At 32.3% G+C, this 19,370-nt stretch overlaps 1 protein-coding gene across 1 annotated transcript; it reads right to left on the bottom strand.

Moving 5' to 3' along the window:
* Nucleotides 1–15,522: 15,522 nt before the first annotated feature.
* Nucleotides 15,523–16,189, bottom strand: LOC129947419 (cuticle protein 18.6-like). The gene is made up of 2 exons (XM_056057961.1): nt 16,063–16,189; nt 15,523–15,997 (listed from the first exon to the last, which is right to left on the bottom strand). The coding sequence occupies exons 1-2, from the start codon at nt 16,072–16,074 to the stop codon at nt 15,605–15,607; spliced, it is 405 nt and encodes a 134-aa protein (XP_055913936.1). The 5' UTR covers nt 16,075–16,189; the 3' UTR covers nt 15,523–15,604.
* Nucleotides 16,190–19,370: the final 3,181 nt, after the last annotated feature.

Here is a 19,370-nt window from a genome sequence, read left to right as displayed (position 1 = left end):
GCAGTGAAAAGAAATGAAAAATTCATCATGAAGGTCATAATAGGGCTGGAAGTCGTTACTGCTCAAGAGTAAGCCCATGAGTGAAAACCTATTGCATTTGAGTGTAATATGGTAATTTAGTTCGTATTGGGAAATGATAAATGAATATTGCATTTTTTGGATTACAATTTCAGATATTGCATATTTTAAGTGATACTGTGTATTAAAAAAACGTGTTGGAAGTGTTAAGGCGATATAGCCACATACATAAGTAAGATTACGCATGGATTTATAATTTGAGTAGTTTTGTATTTTAATGCATATGGTTGTTATTGATAGCATACTAAAAATTGTAACATTGTTCGAAAAACCCCACATGAAAAATTCTAACTGATTCCGATCTAGCTGATTAGTTATCTTTACTTCCACAGGAGATGGCCTGAACATGTCCTTAAATATATTGTGTAGATTTACCAACATCTTCGCATCGCTTTTGAATTAATGTGGACCGATTGCGTTTATATCCTCAAACGGGTTTTTTTTTTGTAATGCAACTCTTTTGAATCTTATTTGGATATTTCTTGACCCAAATCCATTTCTATATATACATTTGTGTCAATTACCAATTCCAGCAAATAGTCGTCATTGTGTTATGAAGTTTAACTTCAGTTCCTGGGTCAGTTGCATTTTTTGTATGTGTGCCTTTCCAGTCCCAAGTCATGACGCACAACTCTTCAAGTTGGTTGGAAGTTTTTGTATTGTTTATTTGAACCAGTAGATTCAAACTTATGCACCAAAGGGCTACTAGTTCTTTTGGTAAGGGTGGTCATAAATTGAGCAATGTACACAGAGTGTCTTTCTTAAAGAGAACACATATGATAATACTCGTCAACAAGGTTTTGTTCCTGGTAACCAAATTGCACTTTTTTCGATGGCTATCACATTCAATTTTTGAAACAATTTAAAAATATTATTGAAAAGACATAGTTTTAAAATTTTAGCAGAGAGTTTAAAACGAAGTTTGGATTCGATATTAGTAGATACTAAAAATTAAGTCCGAAACGTATTTCTTAAAACCATAAAAATATTTAATTAAAAGTTTCTCAAATTTATTTAGAAGTTCCAAGAACTAAGTAAGATTTCTACAGATTTTCAAAACTAATTTATAGATTTCTACATCGCAGAATCTTAATTGCTTAAGGTGGTGCTATAGTCCTGTGTGAACTAGGGCCAAACCCAACAAACTTCTCCATCTAGCTCGGTCCCCAGCTAGATGTCCCCAGTTTTGAGCTCCAAGTTGGGTGAGGTCACTTTCCACTTGTGCGAGCCACCTGATTCGCGGTTTTCCTCTACTGCGCTGTCCTGTGGATGTGGATTCGAAAACTTTCCGGGCCGGAGCATTGGTTTTCATGCGCTCTACGTGACTCAGCAATCTTAGTCATTGGACTTTTACCCTTCTGGCTAAGTAAACGTTGGTGAATAGCTTGTACAGCTCGTCGTTCCATCTTCTCCTCTACTTACCTTCGATGCATACGGGACCGTAGATTATACAAAGAACTTTTCTCTCGAACCGACCCAAGGTGCTTTCATCTGCTTTTGTCATAGTCCATGCTTCTGCACCGTATAGCAAGCGGGATGTTAAGGGTTTTATATAGCGACACTCTGGTCTTTCGAGAGAGGGCTTTGCCACTCAATTGCTTTCTTAGCCCAAAGAAACAGTAGTTAACAAGAGTCATTCTTCGTTTGATCTCATTGATGAGGTAGACGAAGTCCTTGACTACTTCAAAGCTATACGTTTGTCGATGGTGACGTTTTGACCAAGACGTCGGTGTTGTATGTCCTTTCTTGACGACAGCATGTACTTTGTTTAACCCTCATTAACCGTAGCCCATTTTTGCTGCCTCTGCCTCAATACTCACAAAAGCCCCATTAACATCACGCTGAGTTCTTTCGATTTCATCAGCATATGCTAGTAATTGGACATAATTCTGAAAAATAGTGCATCTAGAGTTGACTTGGGAGCTCTGCACTATTCTTTCAAGCACGATGTTAAAAAAAAATCACATGACAGCGCATCACCTTGTCTAAAACCTTTTTTGGCATTTGTGTTAAGTTGTTTCCAACCTTTATGGAACAGCTTGAATTCTCCATGGTCATCCTGCACAAAGGGACAAGTTAGACTTCATCTTAGATATGGCAATCTTTACTTCTACTAAGTTGTCGTCATAGCAGAATCATCATAAAATTTACTCTTGAAGATTATTTTATGTTGAACTCCGTTTTTGGTTATCTTTAGCATTTTTTAAGGGACATGTTTTAAATATCTGATGTGATGAACTTTTTAAGGCAATACACGAATTCTGGAAAACTTAATTCTTTTAAAAAGTAATTGTTTTTTTTTTGTGTGACAGAAAAAAAGTAATTTGTCAACAAGTGCAATTTGACAAAGCAGACCAACTGTCAACATTTGGAATTCTATTTGGGGGCTCTTAATTAATAGAAGTTCTGCAAACATCATGTTGTCTTTGGGGACCTTTTAGAACAAGAAATTACTTTAAATTATAAATCTAACAGACTTTACTTCAAAACGAAATGCAACCAAAACTAATTGCACTCATACGAAAAGATTACAATTCCATGTGTCTCGAAGATTACTGTTCACATTCTTTGGAAAAAATTCATCTAAAAATAACGTGGATACAATTTTCCACAGATCTTGTCAAGGCAAAAAACCTCTGATAAACTATGAACACAAAGACGCACAAAATAAATGAAGAAGCTTTTTGGTAAGTATCAAATTAACAATCACTCGGAAAAGCCTCACAAGTTTAGTTTTATGAATTGTAATTCACATAAATCTATCTTCCAAAAATGATTATTTCGTTACTAAATCCTCCCCCAAAAGAGCCTATAAGCTGTATAACTTATTCTAAATTGCAGGTTTTCTTTATGTCAAAATATAAAACAAAATACCCTTTCCCCAGGATTACGACTTCCTAAATCCCAACAATTTGTTCCTACCGCAGACACTCAATATGTTGCTATACACAATAGGCCGCAACCTATAAACATGATAATTCATTTTTATATGTTGATGGCAAAATTTTGCCCATAACCTTATAAATGAATAAAATTTCATGTCAGGCTGACAAAAAAGTTAAAAGAAAGTTGTCAAAGGTTCTTATCAAAATAATGTACGAGTAGAAGATAGCCTTGTTCTTTTTTTGAAGAAACTTTCTTCATTCGATAAGTACCCGTATTGTAGGATGAGTATATAGGTAGTTGTTGTTTCGCAACATTTTATCATACTCATTTATACCCTCTCAACCTATGACCCTAGCATCTTTCTTCTGAATTGAATTACATGTTGGGTTTGGGTTGCGTTTTAGTTGATGGTTAGGTTTGGGTGGTAACTGTTTTGGCTATTCTTCGTCCTGTGTCAGCGATTATTTGGTTAGGTTTTATGTCGTAAGGACACACACAAAACTGAAATAAAGAATTATGGCCATAAAATATTACTTTCTCCAGTGCCGGCAAAAAGGACTTCCGACTACCAACAAGCGAATACCGACAACTGACGACACGACGGATGAAGGACATTTGGACCGTCTTCTTAAAGTTATGGTCTATTTGATCTCTAGGTTTTGTGTGGTGATTTTTTGTCTCCTTTTTTTTGGGTGTTTCTTTTCTTTTATTTCAATGTCACAAGTATTTTTCAGGAATAGGATGTCAAAGCATTCTCAAAAATTTACGGACCCATTTAGCATTTCTTCTTTACCCCGCCTCAAGCTCGTAGTCACAGTCGTCCTCTCATCATCATCATTATCAGCAGCAAGAGAATTGGACGATTTTTTGTGCGTGTGTTCCTGACTTAATTTTAAATTAGAACAGAACTGTGTAAGTTCACTATCCCAATCCCAATCCGAATCCCCATCAGCAGTGTTATGCGAGATCACGTAGTTTGTTGTTCGTTCGCTGTTCTGTTTATATATTTCACTAATTAAATTTTCCTTGCTAATTTATTGGGCGTATATCTTTGGCAATGTATCGTATCGCTCCTTTTTGCTCTTCGTACAATAATTATTATCTATCTGACAAAATTGAGGATGATATCTTGGTGAAAGGTGTCATTAAAAGATACAAAATAATAATGGTGCCTTTTTTATTTCTTCGTATATCTTAATAGGCTCTATACCCACTCTTAGTCCTTCGTCCTTGCTTATAACGATGTAGGAGTTGCTATACTCGTTTTACATAGAGAGAATTAAGTTGAGAGAAATGTTTGTGGAAATTTTACAGTGCTGTGCATGCATTAATTAAACGATTGAAATCAAGGAGAGACGAGGAGCGCACATTAGAGTTTAAACGAATCTTTAGCACACAACACAAATCCTATGTATACTCGTACTTGACAGCTATGCTTGGCTATGATGATGATGATGGTGGTGTGAGGTATTGATAGTTTCGATATTGTGGTACTCTGTATAAATTTACGTCTTCATTTGAAATTATGATGAAATTTATATTGTGAAGTGATTATGTAAGGACGGTTGGGGGAAATTTAATGGTTTATACGCAGTTGTAGGAGTTGATTGTATCAGCAGAAAAGCCGAAAAGCAGACATTTTTAACAGTTGGAATTAATTAAAATAAAACCATCAGATTAATCAAGAAATTAATAGGAAACTCATAAAAATAATGTGAACAAAAAAATTTAATTCAGTTGATTACTTATAAAATTAATTAAATTAAAGAAACCCTAATAAGGAATAGATAGTAGGTCTTATAGAGTAAGGACCAAATATACACACGTATAACATCAATAATAACCGAAGTTGATTCGATCTTATATACAATTCGAATTGTGGGTATAGAATGTGACCTATATTTATAATGAAATCAGTGGATAATGTCAAAAATGCCTTATTGTATAATTTCTATTTACTATAATTAGTCTGAAAACTTTGGAAACATTAACTTTGTTTAAGATTTTGGGTTACACGTTATGTGAGGAACTGATAAATTCATCATCAATGAATCTGAGGCCTCAAGGAAAAACACCATGAAAAGTTTAATGTCGATATTAAATTAATTATAGATTCTATCTTCCAAATTGTTTTTCGTATTTTTACCTCCTTAGATTTTCTAGAAATAAAAAACGTACACTCAGTTGTCGCGATGGAGCATATAAATTATTTAATAATAAAAGAAAAATGCACTTAATATGGTACTACATAGGTAGTAAATGATGGAGTTTCGATGCTCAAACCTTATTTCTGAATTCCGAACCTAGTACATTTTGTTTGAACCACTTCAATTCTGTTTAAATGAATGTTATAGAATGGATTCCAAATAACACAGCAATATTCTCATATTGATCTGACATAAGATGAATAGAGCGATTTAAAAGCAAAAGGGTCTTTGAAATCTTTACTATCGCATTTAAACACTAAACTCTATAATTCTATATGCTTGACAAAGTTAAATTTGGAGTCGTAAATTACGCTCAGATATTTTTTTTCACAAAGTCTATCATGGCTTTTAATCCAACATTCGAAGATAATTAGGAAAAAGTTACGACAAAAAGAAAAACATTCGTACTTAGAGGCATTTCAATATAATTGGTTTACAGAACACCATTCAGATAATTTACCAAGATCATTTTGCAACAGATGACAAAACGTAATGGACTTTATACATCTAAACAACTTAAAGTCATCAGCAAACAGAAGTTGAACAGAATCTTCGAAAATATCAGTTAAGTCATTGATAAAAATTAGGCTAAGAAGAGGCCCAAGGTGGCTACTTGGGGAACACCTGAGGTTACCAAAACGGAACATATTTTCAATCCTAACAAATTTAATACGATCTTTACGTAAGAATCCAAACATTTCAAAAGATTTGAATGAAAACCAAAAAATATAATTTTTTTCAACAAAATTGAGTGATTTACTCTAACAAAAACTTTCGCAAAATCTGTGTCAATTACATCAATTTGACGATCTTTTTGAGTTTATTTAAAATAAAATTGGATACAATAGACAGATGGTTCTTTCACGAGGAAAGCTAACTTATTGTATATCAATTTTTGTAATTGTAATTTTGTATTACAGTTTGGTATACATGATAATTTACAAATTGGACGATAATTGTTGATCCAGGAAAGCATCACAAGTAGGAAAATATTTGTCTACCTAGATTTGCACTTATTCTATTTGAAACAAATATTAACACACATATATTCCATATATGGAAATATAAATAGGACCTTTGTAAGTACAGCAAGTGAATATGCAATATATCTTAATATAAATTACAAAATAAGGCTTTCTCACCCTATATCTCAGTTTGCATTTTGCAATTCAAATAACGGTCACTCAATATCACATCACATTTTGTGTTAATGATGCCCAGTTTTTTGTGATTTTTGTTAATTAACAACAGGAGTAAAAAGCCATTTTTAAATTTAATTAAGATCATCAATTTCTATTATTTCAAGAAAAAAAAAATGTTGGGTTAGGTTGGTTGAGTACCAATTTTGTAATTAAATTAAGGAAGTTATTGTAATGGGTCTGATTTTTCGAATTGAAAATTTTGACATTTCTCGACGATTCAAGGTCCCTAGAGTTAAAATAAAAGATTTTTAGAGAGATGTCTGTGCAGTGTGCTTGCGTGTGTACGTACGTTTGCGATGTTGTTTTCATCGTCCATAGCTCAAAAACAAGTAGAGATATGGACTTCAAATAAATTTAGTTTAGTAGATAATAATGCAGAAGGGCCTCTCAGGAAAATTGCGTAGTGGTTTTTTCTACCATAACATTTAAAAAAAAAATGTGAACATTTTGCTAAACCCTAAATAATTCACGAACCAAAGATGCCAGTGACTTAAATTAAATTTTATATAATAAATTGTAACGGAATACCAAACAAGTATATTTTTGGAAAAAATCAAATAACGAGTTTTTTTCACCTCGAAAATTTTACGAATAAAAAATGATTTCATCTCAAAAACAATCTTGTGCAACAAAAAAAACATTTTTGACATCTAGTAAAATTTTGAGAAAAACAGTTCTTTTACAAAAAACTTAAAACCTTAAAAACTTAAATATCTTCTCAAAAATTTGAGATTATGGCTTCCAATCAATTTTCACTAATAAGAAATATTTTTTTAAACATTTTGAGAAAAATCAAATTGACAAAAATTTTATATATTTACTTTAAACTATTTTCATCTTTTAAAAATATTATTGTCAACATTCAATAAAATTTTGAGAAAAATCAAAAAGACAGTTTTTTTACAACAAAAAAAATTGATCAAAAATTGTAAACAAAAATTGATTTTCGACTCAAATCAAATTCAAAAATTTGAAATTATGGCTTCGAGCTAATTTTACTTATAAGAAATATTGTTTTTAACTTTCAAACAATTTTTGAGAAAAAGCGAATTATCATTTTTTTGTACGAAAAATAAAAACCTAAACAAAATTAACAAAAGTTGGTAAAAATTGATTTTTGATTAAAATATATTTTCAAAACTTTGACATACTGGCTTTAAGCAAATTTTATCTTTAAAAAAATATTGTTGTAAGCATTCATTAAAATTTTTTGAAAAATCTAAAAAATCTAATCTTTTCAAAAATTAAAAATATTGTCTTTAAGCTTTTTCTATTTCACAAAAATGATTGTTTCGACATTCAGTTTTTTTTAATTACACAGTCCGTTTTTTATACAAAAATAAAATTTACAACAAAATTTACGGAAATTTGGTAAAAATTGATTTTCGGCACTTGATATATCTGAAATTAATTTTATTCAACCAATTTATAAAAATTTAATTTTAATGCTACTAAAATTGATAAAATATTGTTGTCGACTTAAAATCAATTTAAGAAAATTAGATTGTCACACTAAACTTTTTCTTTGTATGAAAAATATTGTTGATGATTTAACAATTTTTAGGAATAATTCAACTGAGAACTTTTTTAACCCAACACAAAAATCTACAAACTTGTAAGCAAGACAAATCGACAGACGGGATGGGAAGTTATCAGTGTGGGTCGCATCCCAGCTTCTTTTTTTTATGAATTTTGAATTAGCAAAAAAGTGTGCATTAAAAAAACATTTTCAGCATAAAAGCAAGCATTGCCAAAGTTCCATGCCAGAACCCGAATAACAACCTTCAGAATTTGATCGTAAAATCGCAAAAAAGAGAATCCAAGAAAAAGTTCTGTGAATATTAATCGAGAAATTTCTGAGATCTAGCTGACGAAATAATACCAAGGACCGTACATGGGCGAATTTCCTGTAAGAAGGCATAACTGACATCCAAGCAATGCAAAATGTGTGTTTCGTTCCCTCGTGTCCTATTCTATTCTTAGACCTTAAGCAATGAAAATTTATTCTTTGGAGTGATGAAACAAAGATTAACCATTTGGGTTCTGATGATAGACGCTTTGTGCGTAGATAAAAATCGCTGAATTCGTAGGTACACTTTACCCGTTGTGAAGCACGGAGAAGGGCCAATAAACGTGTGAACGGTGGCGTTGGAGCGATTCATCACATCGATGGCATCCTCACTTAACAGGAATTACATATGTCGAGGTACTACAAAACGTGAGCTGTGCCGTGCGATGATGAGAATTTGCTTGTAATACGGAGAATTCAGCATGATAATGACCCAAAGCACACAACAAAGTTCACTAAAAAGTGGTTTTAGGATAATTCAGTCAAAATGCTTGAATGGGCCTCAGCAAGTATAAATCTAAATCCTATAGAGCTCCTATTGGGCGAGGTTAAGGCTGCTGTAAGTGTTCAGAACATAACAAATTTGGAAGACCTTTACACCAAGTTTAAAACAGCTTGGTATGCCATTCCTGTTGACAGATATCAAACCTTTGTCGGGTCAATCCAACACCGATGCATAGATTCTCTGTGGCAAAGAGGGTTTCCTACTAAATATTTGAAACTAAACTTTACCAAAAAATGTTGGTTACTCATTTTTGTAAAGTCTTAAATATTTTTCCAAAGCAATTGAATTGAATTGATTAACATTTTTTTTCAGTTGTAAAATAGCCAGAAAATGTGTTTGATTTTATTTTTAAGTATCATAGTAATTATATGCATATACAAAATTAAAAGAAGAATAGATAAAATTGTAAAAATAAAAAAAATAGTTTACTTCACTGAATTCGAAAATGTCTTACTTATATTTAAATAGCTGTACGTATAATATAGTACCAATAATTGCCTTGCATATGAACATATGGGTAATAAATGAGTTCTGTTGAAAATGTATTGTTTAAAAACCATGTTTGCACTCTGATCTATTTGTACGCTTATTTAAAAGTGATAACGGAAAACGCACTTCAGAAGACAAATAATGTGAGAATTGGATATATTCACCAAATCAAATGTTTTTTTTGCTGCTTAGGGAGCAACTACAAAGGTTATCGAAAGTTTAAGTCTACAGATCTTTTGATGGCAGCTCGACTCTTAAAAGCAATTGCTGAATGGAGCAAAAGGCTTCTACTGTGGCACTAGGGAAATGAGCTTAAACAAATTCTTTTTTCAACTGAAAAGATTTGTACCATTGAAGAATAATTCTTGTATAACAAAGAAAACAATACGATTAATTCGAAATCCTCATATCAAACTTAAACGTTGTTCTAAAGGTCAGAAATAACCATCACTACGCATTTATAATGGTCTAAAAGTGTTTTTGGGAAAAATGTGAAGTGGTTGAAAAGTTGAAAATGTGGGGTGAAATGTTTGGTAAAGGGATTAACAAATAATTGAGATAAATTGATTCTTCTACAGGACTCTAATGAGGTAAAAAAAAACCTAGACAACACCTTAGTACCTAAGGATCAATATCGCTGATTGTATAGAGAAGCTTGAAATTGGGTTTGGGTAGGTCCATTTTTGAATTTCTTTAGAATATTCTTTGTGGTCAGAATTGAAGAGAGTGACGGCCTAATTTATTACAGGAACTCTAGTAGAGTTAACCGAAACAGTCAATAAATACAATGGATACAACGTTTTAGGGCAAGCAATAAAGCTGAAGGTTTTTATTTTGATTTAAGAAAATTGTTTAAATAAATTCATAATATAGCATAAATACTATAAATAAAAATTAATAAAAACACTTTTTTTTTATTTATGTTATTTTATATTTGGTACAAAACTAAAGCTAACCGTCTTCTCGTATTCTAGACGAAAAAAACTTTGGGCTATTGTTATGGTGATTCACGATTCTGTGGCACCCCCAATGCACTAGACTGGTGTTTCTAATAAGTCAGCCAAAATGGCTGCATGATCTTAGAAAGGAAATTGATTTGAATTTGTAGAAATTTCTTGCTTAAATGAATTTGTTACTTCATTGGATAAACTTTTGGGTTGTATAATATCGCTTGACTTTCTGAAGAACTTTAGAATTAAGTATTTTACCCTCCCTGAAAAATCAATCTTAAACAAATCTAAATTATTTTTCTTTAACCAAACCACCATTATGATTAATACCGTAAATATAATTCCTTAACACGTCTAAGGACTTAGAAGAAATAAATCACAAAGAGTGCTCTTTTATTTTGTGTTGTTGTTGCTATGTTAGATGAAGCTAGACTGGCTTCTATAAGTATAGAGTTTTGTATATACACAGTCAAACCGTCACCATCAAGTGACACATCTTTGGGAAATGTAAATCCGTTAGTAATTTTCATCTCGAGTGCCATACTCTCCTACTTTTCGTGAAATCAAAGTCGTGGAATCATGAGACGACATAAATTTTGCACTTCCTTGGGAAATTAAGGCGCCGAACACAGAGCACCAAGCACAGGCCCAAGCCCAAGAAAACACTCGCTACTTCTTGCTGCTGCTGATGCTTATATTTTGGTGTGGTGATGATGATATTGGTGATGTTTCCAGGGTGGTGTCGTAAGGCAATACACCCTGATGAAGCAAAAGCAAGTCATACCTACTGCCATTAGAGCACAGCGATGTGAACTCATTGAACCCAGCTTTTTGTGGATTCAAGAAAGATTGAGTACGGAAGCAAGCATAGCAAGAGGGATGAGTGGTTGTATATGAGGAAGGATAAAACCAACCTTCCATATCGAACGAAATTGCGGGTGAGAGCAGAAATATAAGGACACCACATCCCTTCACTCCGTCAACATGAGAGTGACGGGATGTATAGAAATATGGAAGCCCAAAAGTACGCGAAGGGTGGTTTTAGGAATGAAGCTGCTGAGATTTGATTAATTTGTGTTGAAATTTACACAGCATCAACGTGATTCATGGTTTTGAATTTCTCAACTTAGGTATAAGGCTCAATTTGGCACTAGAGCTGCTAATTTATTCAAATCAAACCGTGCTAATGTGTAAAGGTGTCGGCTCAGAGCGTTGCTTATGTTATATGCTGCTAATACTGTTTGCTGATGATGGTTGCCGATGGTTGCTGGTGCGGTTGTTGCGAAGTTTAGAAACCAAGCAACCGAGGTAATTCAATGAGAAAAGTTATGAACACTTGAATATGTTTGTATGTTTTCGGTTCTTAATTTAGCAAAAAATATCAAGAAACTCTTGACTTTGTCATTTTATTTTAATAAATAATTAAGATTTTGATTAGAAAATAATATGCTTGGAGAAAAAGTGCAGCATTAGAGAAACAAAAGCCCATTTGTAGTCTTGGAAATAAATACAAAAGTTTCTATATTTTATTTTCGTGTTTGTTTCTAAAATTTAATCTAAAAGGGTAAGTAATTGGATCCCATCTAGACATTAAGTACAATTCTTTGATAACTAATTTAATAAGCAGTAAGCTTAAGGTTTTGATACGCAGTCTTTTTTCTATGGACTACAAAACGCAAATTTTATAGGTTTTTTTAATATAGCACAGGATATAATTTCGACAGAGCAGAAATTCGGTGGGATTACACTCCTAATATTTTAAATTTGAGCCTAAAATTGTAAGGGCAGAAAGAGGATCTTTTAAAATGACACAAAACTTAATGTACACAGGTTTCATTTTTTTAAAGTTCGTATCCAGAGCGTTTTTCCATATAAAATGGCGAAGTAAAAACCACCCACAAAAATCACGTGGACCGTTTGCCCCGCTCTCACTCCTAAACCGCTGAAAAAAGAGTTTTCACTTGTACTAGGGAAAGTGTCTATACGTTGCATTTCATGTAAGTCAGCATAAAACAAACTTTCGTCTTCATAAAGCTGATATATTACGAGAAAAAAGATAGAAACATTATGTTTAAACAACCAAGAACCGCACGTTATTGATGTCTGTAAGGCGGTTCAAAATTAAGGTTTTCGTCAAAATGGGGGTTGGAAGACTTTGACTTTTTCTCAAATATCTTTGTTTTTTTTTTAATAATGCTCATTACATTTTGTTAAGAACTCTTGTTTAAAATAATCTTTGCAAAATGAATATAAGAAAAAGTATTGACAAGTTCCCTAAAAATGTGTTAAGCAACAATGTTTTGCCAAATTTGTTTAAAATAAAATTTACTACAGGGTCGCAAAAACTTGCACCTTTATCCAAAGAGCATGTTTAAAAATAGTACCTATAGTATTGGATATGTTTTCAAAAATATAAAGCCATTTGATATCTCAAAACATATTTATTTTTTTTTCATTTTTTTTTTTTCGAAATCGTAAGAGCAGTTTCTTTTCAAATAACTTTGTATACTTCCAATTTTGGCTAACCCAAAATATGTTACAAACCAAAAATGCTAGAGAATTGAGTTAAATTTTTAATTATATATTGTAACGTGATCCCAAACTAGTATATTTTTGGAAAAAAATCTAATTAACCCTTTTTTTGTCATAAATCAAAAAATAAATAAATAAAAAAGTATTTGTCACCTTGAATATTTTACGAACAAAAATGATTTTATATACAAAATAATTTTGTGCAACGAAGAATAACGTTTATGAAGTCTGCTAACATTTTGAGAAAAATCGAATAGACAGTTTTTTTAAATAAAAACTTTACTAAAAGTTGGAAAAAAATAATTTTCGACTGAAATATCTTTTCAAAAATTTTAGATTTTGGCTTCAAATTAATTTTATTTTATAAAAAACATATTGTTTTCTACAAGATGTTGAAATAACACATTTTTATTTTATTCAAAATATTGATGGTAATTTTGAATGATTCAATTGGCAACTTTTTAAACAAAACACGAAAACCTACAAACTTTAGGCAAGAAGCAAGTAAAATCAACAGCCGGGATGGGAAGTTATCAGTGTGGATCGCATCCCAGCCTCTTTTTTGACTTTTGTGTTGGCCCGCACAAGAGGACCAGAGCTGCTCGCGAGCTCTACGAGCAGAAGAGGAGAGAGGAACATCGGCTTATTAGAAGGAAAAAAAGAGAGCATGAGAAGCGCGCGATCGAGGAGATAGAGGGATGTCACAACAGGAATGACGTTCGTAAATTTTACCAAATGGTAAAAAAAACCTCCCAAGGATACCAGCCACGAACCTGTAAATACGATCAGGGGAACATCGTAGTGGACCCGCAGTCTATGTTGAGAATATGGAAAGACCACTTCAAATACCATCTCTTAATCGATTTTAAAGCCGCGTATGACAGCATCTATAGGGAAGAGCTCTACAGAGCAATGTCTAGTTTAGACATCCCTGTCAAACTTTTCCGTTTGTGCAGAATGACGATGGAGAATTCACGCTGCTTTTTTAAGGTCGGAAAAATCTGCATTTGCATTTGATGTCAAAAAAGGTTTTAGACAAGGTGATGCACCTTCATGAGACTTCTTCACATTGTTCTGGAATGAATTGCGCAAAACTCAACCATCAACACCAGAGGCACAATCTCCCAAATGTCCATCTAATTACTCGGATACGCGGATGATATTGACATAATTTGAAGATCAAAGCGTGATGTTAGTGGAGTGTTTTTGACAGAAGCGAAGAAGATGGTTTTAGTGGTCAATGAGAGCAAGACCAAGTATATACTGTCATCAAAAAATTACATTGAACAACAACGTCTTGGACAAAACGTCACCGTGGACACCTATAACTTCTAGGTAATTAAAGACTTTGTCTACCAAAGCACCGCAATAAACACACACAACGACACCAACGCTAAAATCAAACGAAGAATAACTCTTCTTTGGACTTAGAGGGAAGAATTGAGAAGTAGAGTCTCTTTCAAGAATCTAAAATCACCATCTATAAGGCACTCATCATCACGGTTCTACGAAAGTATTCTTTTGAAGAAATAATAAAATACATATTTTTTTACTGAAAGAAGCGAAGTTAAAAAAAAAATATATGATACAAAATTTTATAAAAATCTATCGGTTTGTTTTCGAGTAAATTCGGATTTTCGTTTTTTTCGGATCTGTTATTTTTGATCTTAAAACAAATTAAAAAAAAAGTTTAACTCGAATTTGCTTAAAACTTAAACTTCCAAATTGGAACTTAATCTTCCGATTGGTTTAGGCTGTAGGAGCGAGTACAAACAGACAGAATCACGGGACCCACTTTTTTGCTAATGCAAAACTTGCCATTGTAGTTTGTGTTGCAAATAAAAAAACAAGAAGATGTTTGTATTTATGCTGTTTTAAAGGAAGTCTTAAGGAAATTTGAATACAGCTTTTTTGAAATATTTTAGAGGTAATGACCTTATTTTTATTTACTATCTCTGAACTTAAAACAGATAAGCTGTCATAAAAGGAAGACAAATCTGACTTCCTCATATAACACTGGCAAACTTTATCACTTCAATACTTCTGAAATATATTACACTGTCACACTAACAAACTATCACACTTTTTAATTGCTTCCTTAAAATGTCAGCACTCTAGCACTTAAGTTTCTCTTAGAACATTACTATACTTTTCACTTTCACACATTTCCGCTGTCAAATTTTTACATTTTCACATACAAATTTTTATGGTAACATTTTTACATTTCTAAATGTTTTGGCTGTCAAAGTTTTTTATTATAAAATTTTAATAAAATGTCCACTCGTTTATTGTTAAATTTTTACATTTATTATTTTTTACTTTCACACTTTTGTTATCAAAATTTTACACTGCCACTTTGACACTATACTTTCACCCTTTTCTAAAACTTTTACGGTGTCGATTTGAACACTGCAGTATGACATTCGGATTTTCATATTAATAACATTTGTTTATACTGTTTCTACTTTAACATTTTATACGGTCACACTTAACTTTAACACTAATATTTTCTATTAACATTATATTTTTGTTTCCACTTTCACTGTGACAAATTGTACTGTCACAATCTGACACCCTGTAACACTAACGCTATTTATTCATTAAACATTGGAATCATTTGAGGCAATTTATTTCATATTTTGTTTTAATATTAGTGAAAAGGAGAAGAAATGATAAAATGTCAAAATATGTAGCTTGGAAATAGCCGCTTAAGAAGAGTTCAACGTGAACACCTTTTTTTAATGTTTGTGTAGCACGAACTATGCCTTATTTATCTTTTTTTCTGTAACAAAAATTGGGAACTTTTAATAACAAATTCAGTGTTTTTTTTTAATACTCGTAATAATTTTATTTTTTCATCAGTCATTTTCTCAGTCAGTGGTTGTTATTTCTTTTAAAGAATTTTATTACAAAAGAACTGGAGCAGCTACTTTAGCAATTGGAGCACTGTAAGCCAAAGGAGCAGCCAAGTTTAATGGAGCAGCAAAAGCAGCTGCTGGAGCGGCATATCTCAATGGAGCAGCAATGGCAGCTGGAGCAGCATACCTCAATGGAGCGGCAAAAGCGTAGTTGTTTTGAATATCAATGCGGCTACTTCCATCAGAAGCAAGAGGAGCTGCATTGTAGGCCAATGGTGCTGGGGCGTAAGCCAAAGGAGCTGAGTAAGCCAAAGGTGCAGAATAAGCCAAAGGTGCAGAGTAAGCCAAAGGAGCAGCAGCAGCAATTGGTGCTGCAGCTAATGGAGCAAGAACACCGGGCTTGGCAGCGGCACAGGCAACAACAGCGAAGAGAACAATGATCTATAAAAATACCAACCCAAAAGTTAATAAAATGTAAGGCAATTTGATAAGAAAGATAAACTTACGAATTTGGCCATTTTGGTTTGAGAGTTGGTTTTTGATTGCTAACAGTGCAAGTAGTGAACTTAATATGCCTAACTCATTCCCGGCCAGTCGCTTTTATACGCAAAAAGAAGAAGTATGAAACCGAAGTGATGGTTTTTCGGTTTGACGGCCTCGTTGTGCGTGACCCGAATTTAAAAAAGCCTTTTGACTTCTGTTTCTTGAAAGCTATGGATATATCGTTGCGGTATCGAATATCGAAAAAAATATAGATCAATGAGTAATCATTCAAAATTTCAACTTAAAATTGTGAGCACGTCCCAGAAATGTGTATCAAGGTTCATCGCCTCAAAATAATTACCTACGAATATGTGTTGTACATATGTTGTGCAATTTCGTTCCATTAGGCATTCAAACATACATTTTGCAATGATGGTTTAATTAAAACACGCCTTGATGGTTTTATTAAAACCCATCAAAAAACGATGTCTAACAGTAATGGATATGAAATGTAGGTGGGGTAATTCTCTGACAAAAATGATGTCCTTTCAAGGATTATTTCATTGCACCATAAATGTGTCAAAAAGTAAAACTACGTCCTCAGCAACAGAGATCCAGATGTTTTATATTTTCGTTCCTGATGATGCAACTGGCCTCAATAAAAATGGACTGGTTTATTTCTTCTATTTTGTTGGTTGGTATACTCCCAGTGCCATCAGTGGAGTGATTAAAAGTGAGTTAAGTCCAAGTTCTTAATTACCCAAACGTTCTTGGTTTTCTCCCAGAGTTATGTTATGGACGTTATAATTTAAATGCATACTCGCTCTTTCGCTGGGTACTCGGGAGGACGTATAGTTCTTATAGCGATAATGGAGCAGTGCTTAAAAATTATGCATACTTTGTGTGTTTACGTGATTTTTTTTCTTTCTTATCCTTGTACAAGGAAAAGGAACTAAATATGTATAATCTAAAGTACATTAAGCTGAACAATAAATTTCGTTTTATGACTTGGTCTTATGTTGAGCGCTTTTGTGGGGGTGGTATTTATCCTTTTTGAGACTTATTCGAACGAGAGCTTGTTGGGATTGAGAAAGTCGAAAGTAGATAAACTCGTAATGGATAAAATGTAATGAATTGGACTCACTAAAAGGAGTAAATTATAAAAGAAATGGAATGTTGGACAAATGTGTGGTATGTTATTTGGGAATCATAATTATTTGTTTTGATAAACAAATTGGATGGAATTGATTTGATGTCCAAGAATTGTGCCCAGCGAACCAAATAAATAATAATTTTGAACTATAGGGACGGTGGCCACAATTGATTGATGGAGGCTCCCCGAAAGTAGACAACTTTTTACTTTAAAACCTTGAGTTTTGAATTACTCACTTCGAATTTGTGTTTTTTTTCTTAGAGCTATGGAACTTTAAATTAGCAACATTATTTCAACTTTTGTCAGCTGTCAAGGGATTCATTACTTCCTATAGGAAGTTATTATAACCGGTCCGATTTTTCGAATTGAAAATGTTGACATTTCTCGACTTTTCAAGGTCCCTAGAGTCTAAATAAAAGATTTTTGGAGAGACGTCTGTTGTTTGGGAAGCTTTTTTCATCGTTCATATATCAAGAGCCAGTTAAGATATTGACTACAATTTAATTGTGTTATACAGATAATAATTCGGAAAGATACAGAAAGGACTCTCAACAAAATTGCTTGGGTGTTTTTTTTTTTATACCACAGCAATTTAAAAAAAAGTAAAGTGAAAATGTTGGTTTATCCAAAATATCTCAGAAACCAATCACGCTTGCGACGTGAATTAAATTATGTTATGTTTTGTAACGTGATATCAAACTGATATGATTTTGAAAAAAATTAATTAACGCTTTTTTTGTAAATCACAAATCCTGAAAAATATAAATGTCCCCTCGAATATTTTCGAACAAAAAATTAATTCATCTCCAAAACAATTGTATGCAACAAAGAAAAACGTTTTTAACATTAAGTTAAATTTTGAGAAAAATCGAATTGACAGTTAAAAACCTGCAAAAACAACGTTACATTAAGTTAGTAAAAGTTAATTTTAAACTTAAATATCTTTTAAAACCCGGCTTTAAAATATTTCATCTTATAAAAGGTTTTTTATAAAGAATAAAATACATGAAAAACATTACTAAAACTTGATAAAAATGGATTTTCGAAAATTAAGAAAAAAGACAATTTTTTTATTTTTATTAAAAATAATAACACTTAAAAAACATTTCTTAAAGTTAATGAAAATTGATTTTCAAAAATTAAAGATATTGGCTTCGAACTAATCGACAGTTCTCTTGCAAAAAATTAAAATCTATAAAAACACTAGTAAAACTTTTTAAAAATTGATTTTCAACTCAAATTTCTTTTCAAAAAATTAAAATATAAGCTTCAAACTAATTTCATCTCATAATAAATATTTTGTTTTCGACATTTGGTACAATTATTACAAGAACCAACTACCAGTTTTTTTTTCATAAAAATTAAAATCGCAAAATTGGTAAAAAGTGGTGATCGATTCTCAATATGTCGTGAATAAATAAAGAGTATGACTTCAAAATGATTTCATTTAATACTAAAAGTTTTTAGAAAAATCCAATTAGTAGATGTGTACATAAGAAATCAAAACTTTCAAGAAATTCTACTAAAAATGGTAAAATTAAGTTTTCAACTAAAAATCTCGTTAACAAAAATAGATTTTGAAGTCAAACTATTTCATTATAAACAAAATGTTGTAATAAATATTTTGTCGAAGTTTTAAGCAGACAAATCGACTGAGAGAATGGGAAGGTATCAGTATGGGCCGCATCCGAGCCTTTAAGCTTGGTTTTTCACTTCCAGAAAAGAAGCCACGGGATTATCTATGTTTCGGTGAATGGGCCCAAAATAAAATTACTCAAGTGCGGATTGAGACACCATTTCCTTACTTCGTTAAAAACAATGCTGGCCAGAGCATTACAGGCATTAGTGAACTCTGTAGAGCCAACCATTATGTTGGACGACACAATTCGCCATGTTATTCCGGTATTCCAATTCATAAATTTAAATAAATCATCTTCATTTAATTTCGTTTTCAAGTTCTGTTCCTCTAAAGAAACAGTCTTTATTTCATATATAAAGTTTTCAAATAGAACCTTCCTAACTTTGACCGTTAAAAGCAGCCAAATAGCTCTTGTTGAAAAGTGCGTGTCTGAAATTTTAATAAGAAATCAGCAAATATCTTTTAGTGGAAATGAAAAACATTGCTATATAAAAATAAGTGGTCTGTTCGGGAAAATTTCAAAGTACTACTTCCGAGAG

The sequence above is a fragment of the Eupeodes corollae genome, chromosome 2 (genome assembly GCF_945859685.1).
Source record: "Eupeodes corollae chromosome 2, idEupCoro1.1, whole genome shotgun sequence".
Lineage (NCBI taxonomy): Eukaryota > Metazoa > Arthropoda > Insecta > Diptera > Syrphidae > Eupeodes > Eupeodes corollae.
This window is presented reverse-complemented; position numbering and strand designations above follow the sequence as displayed.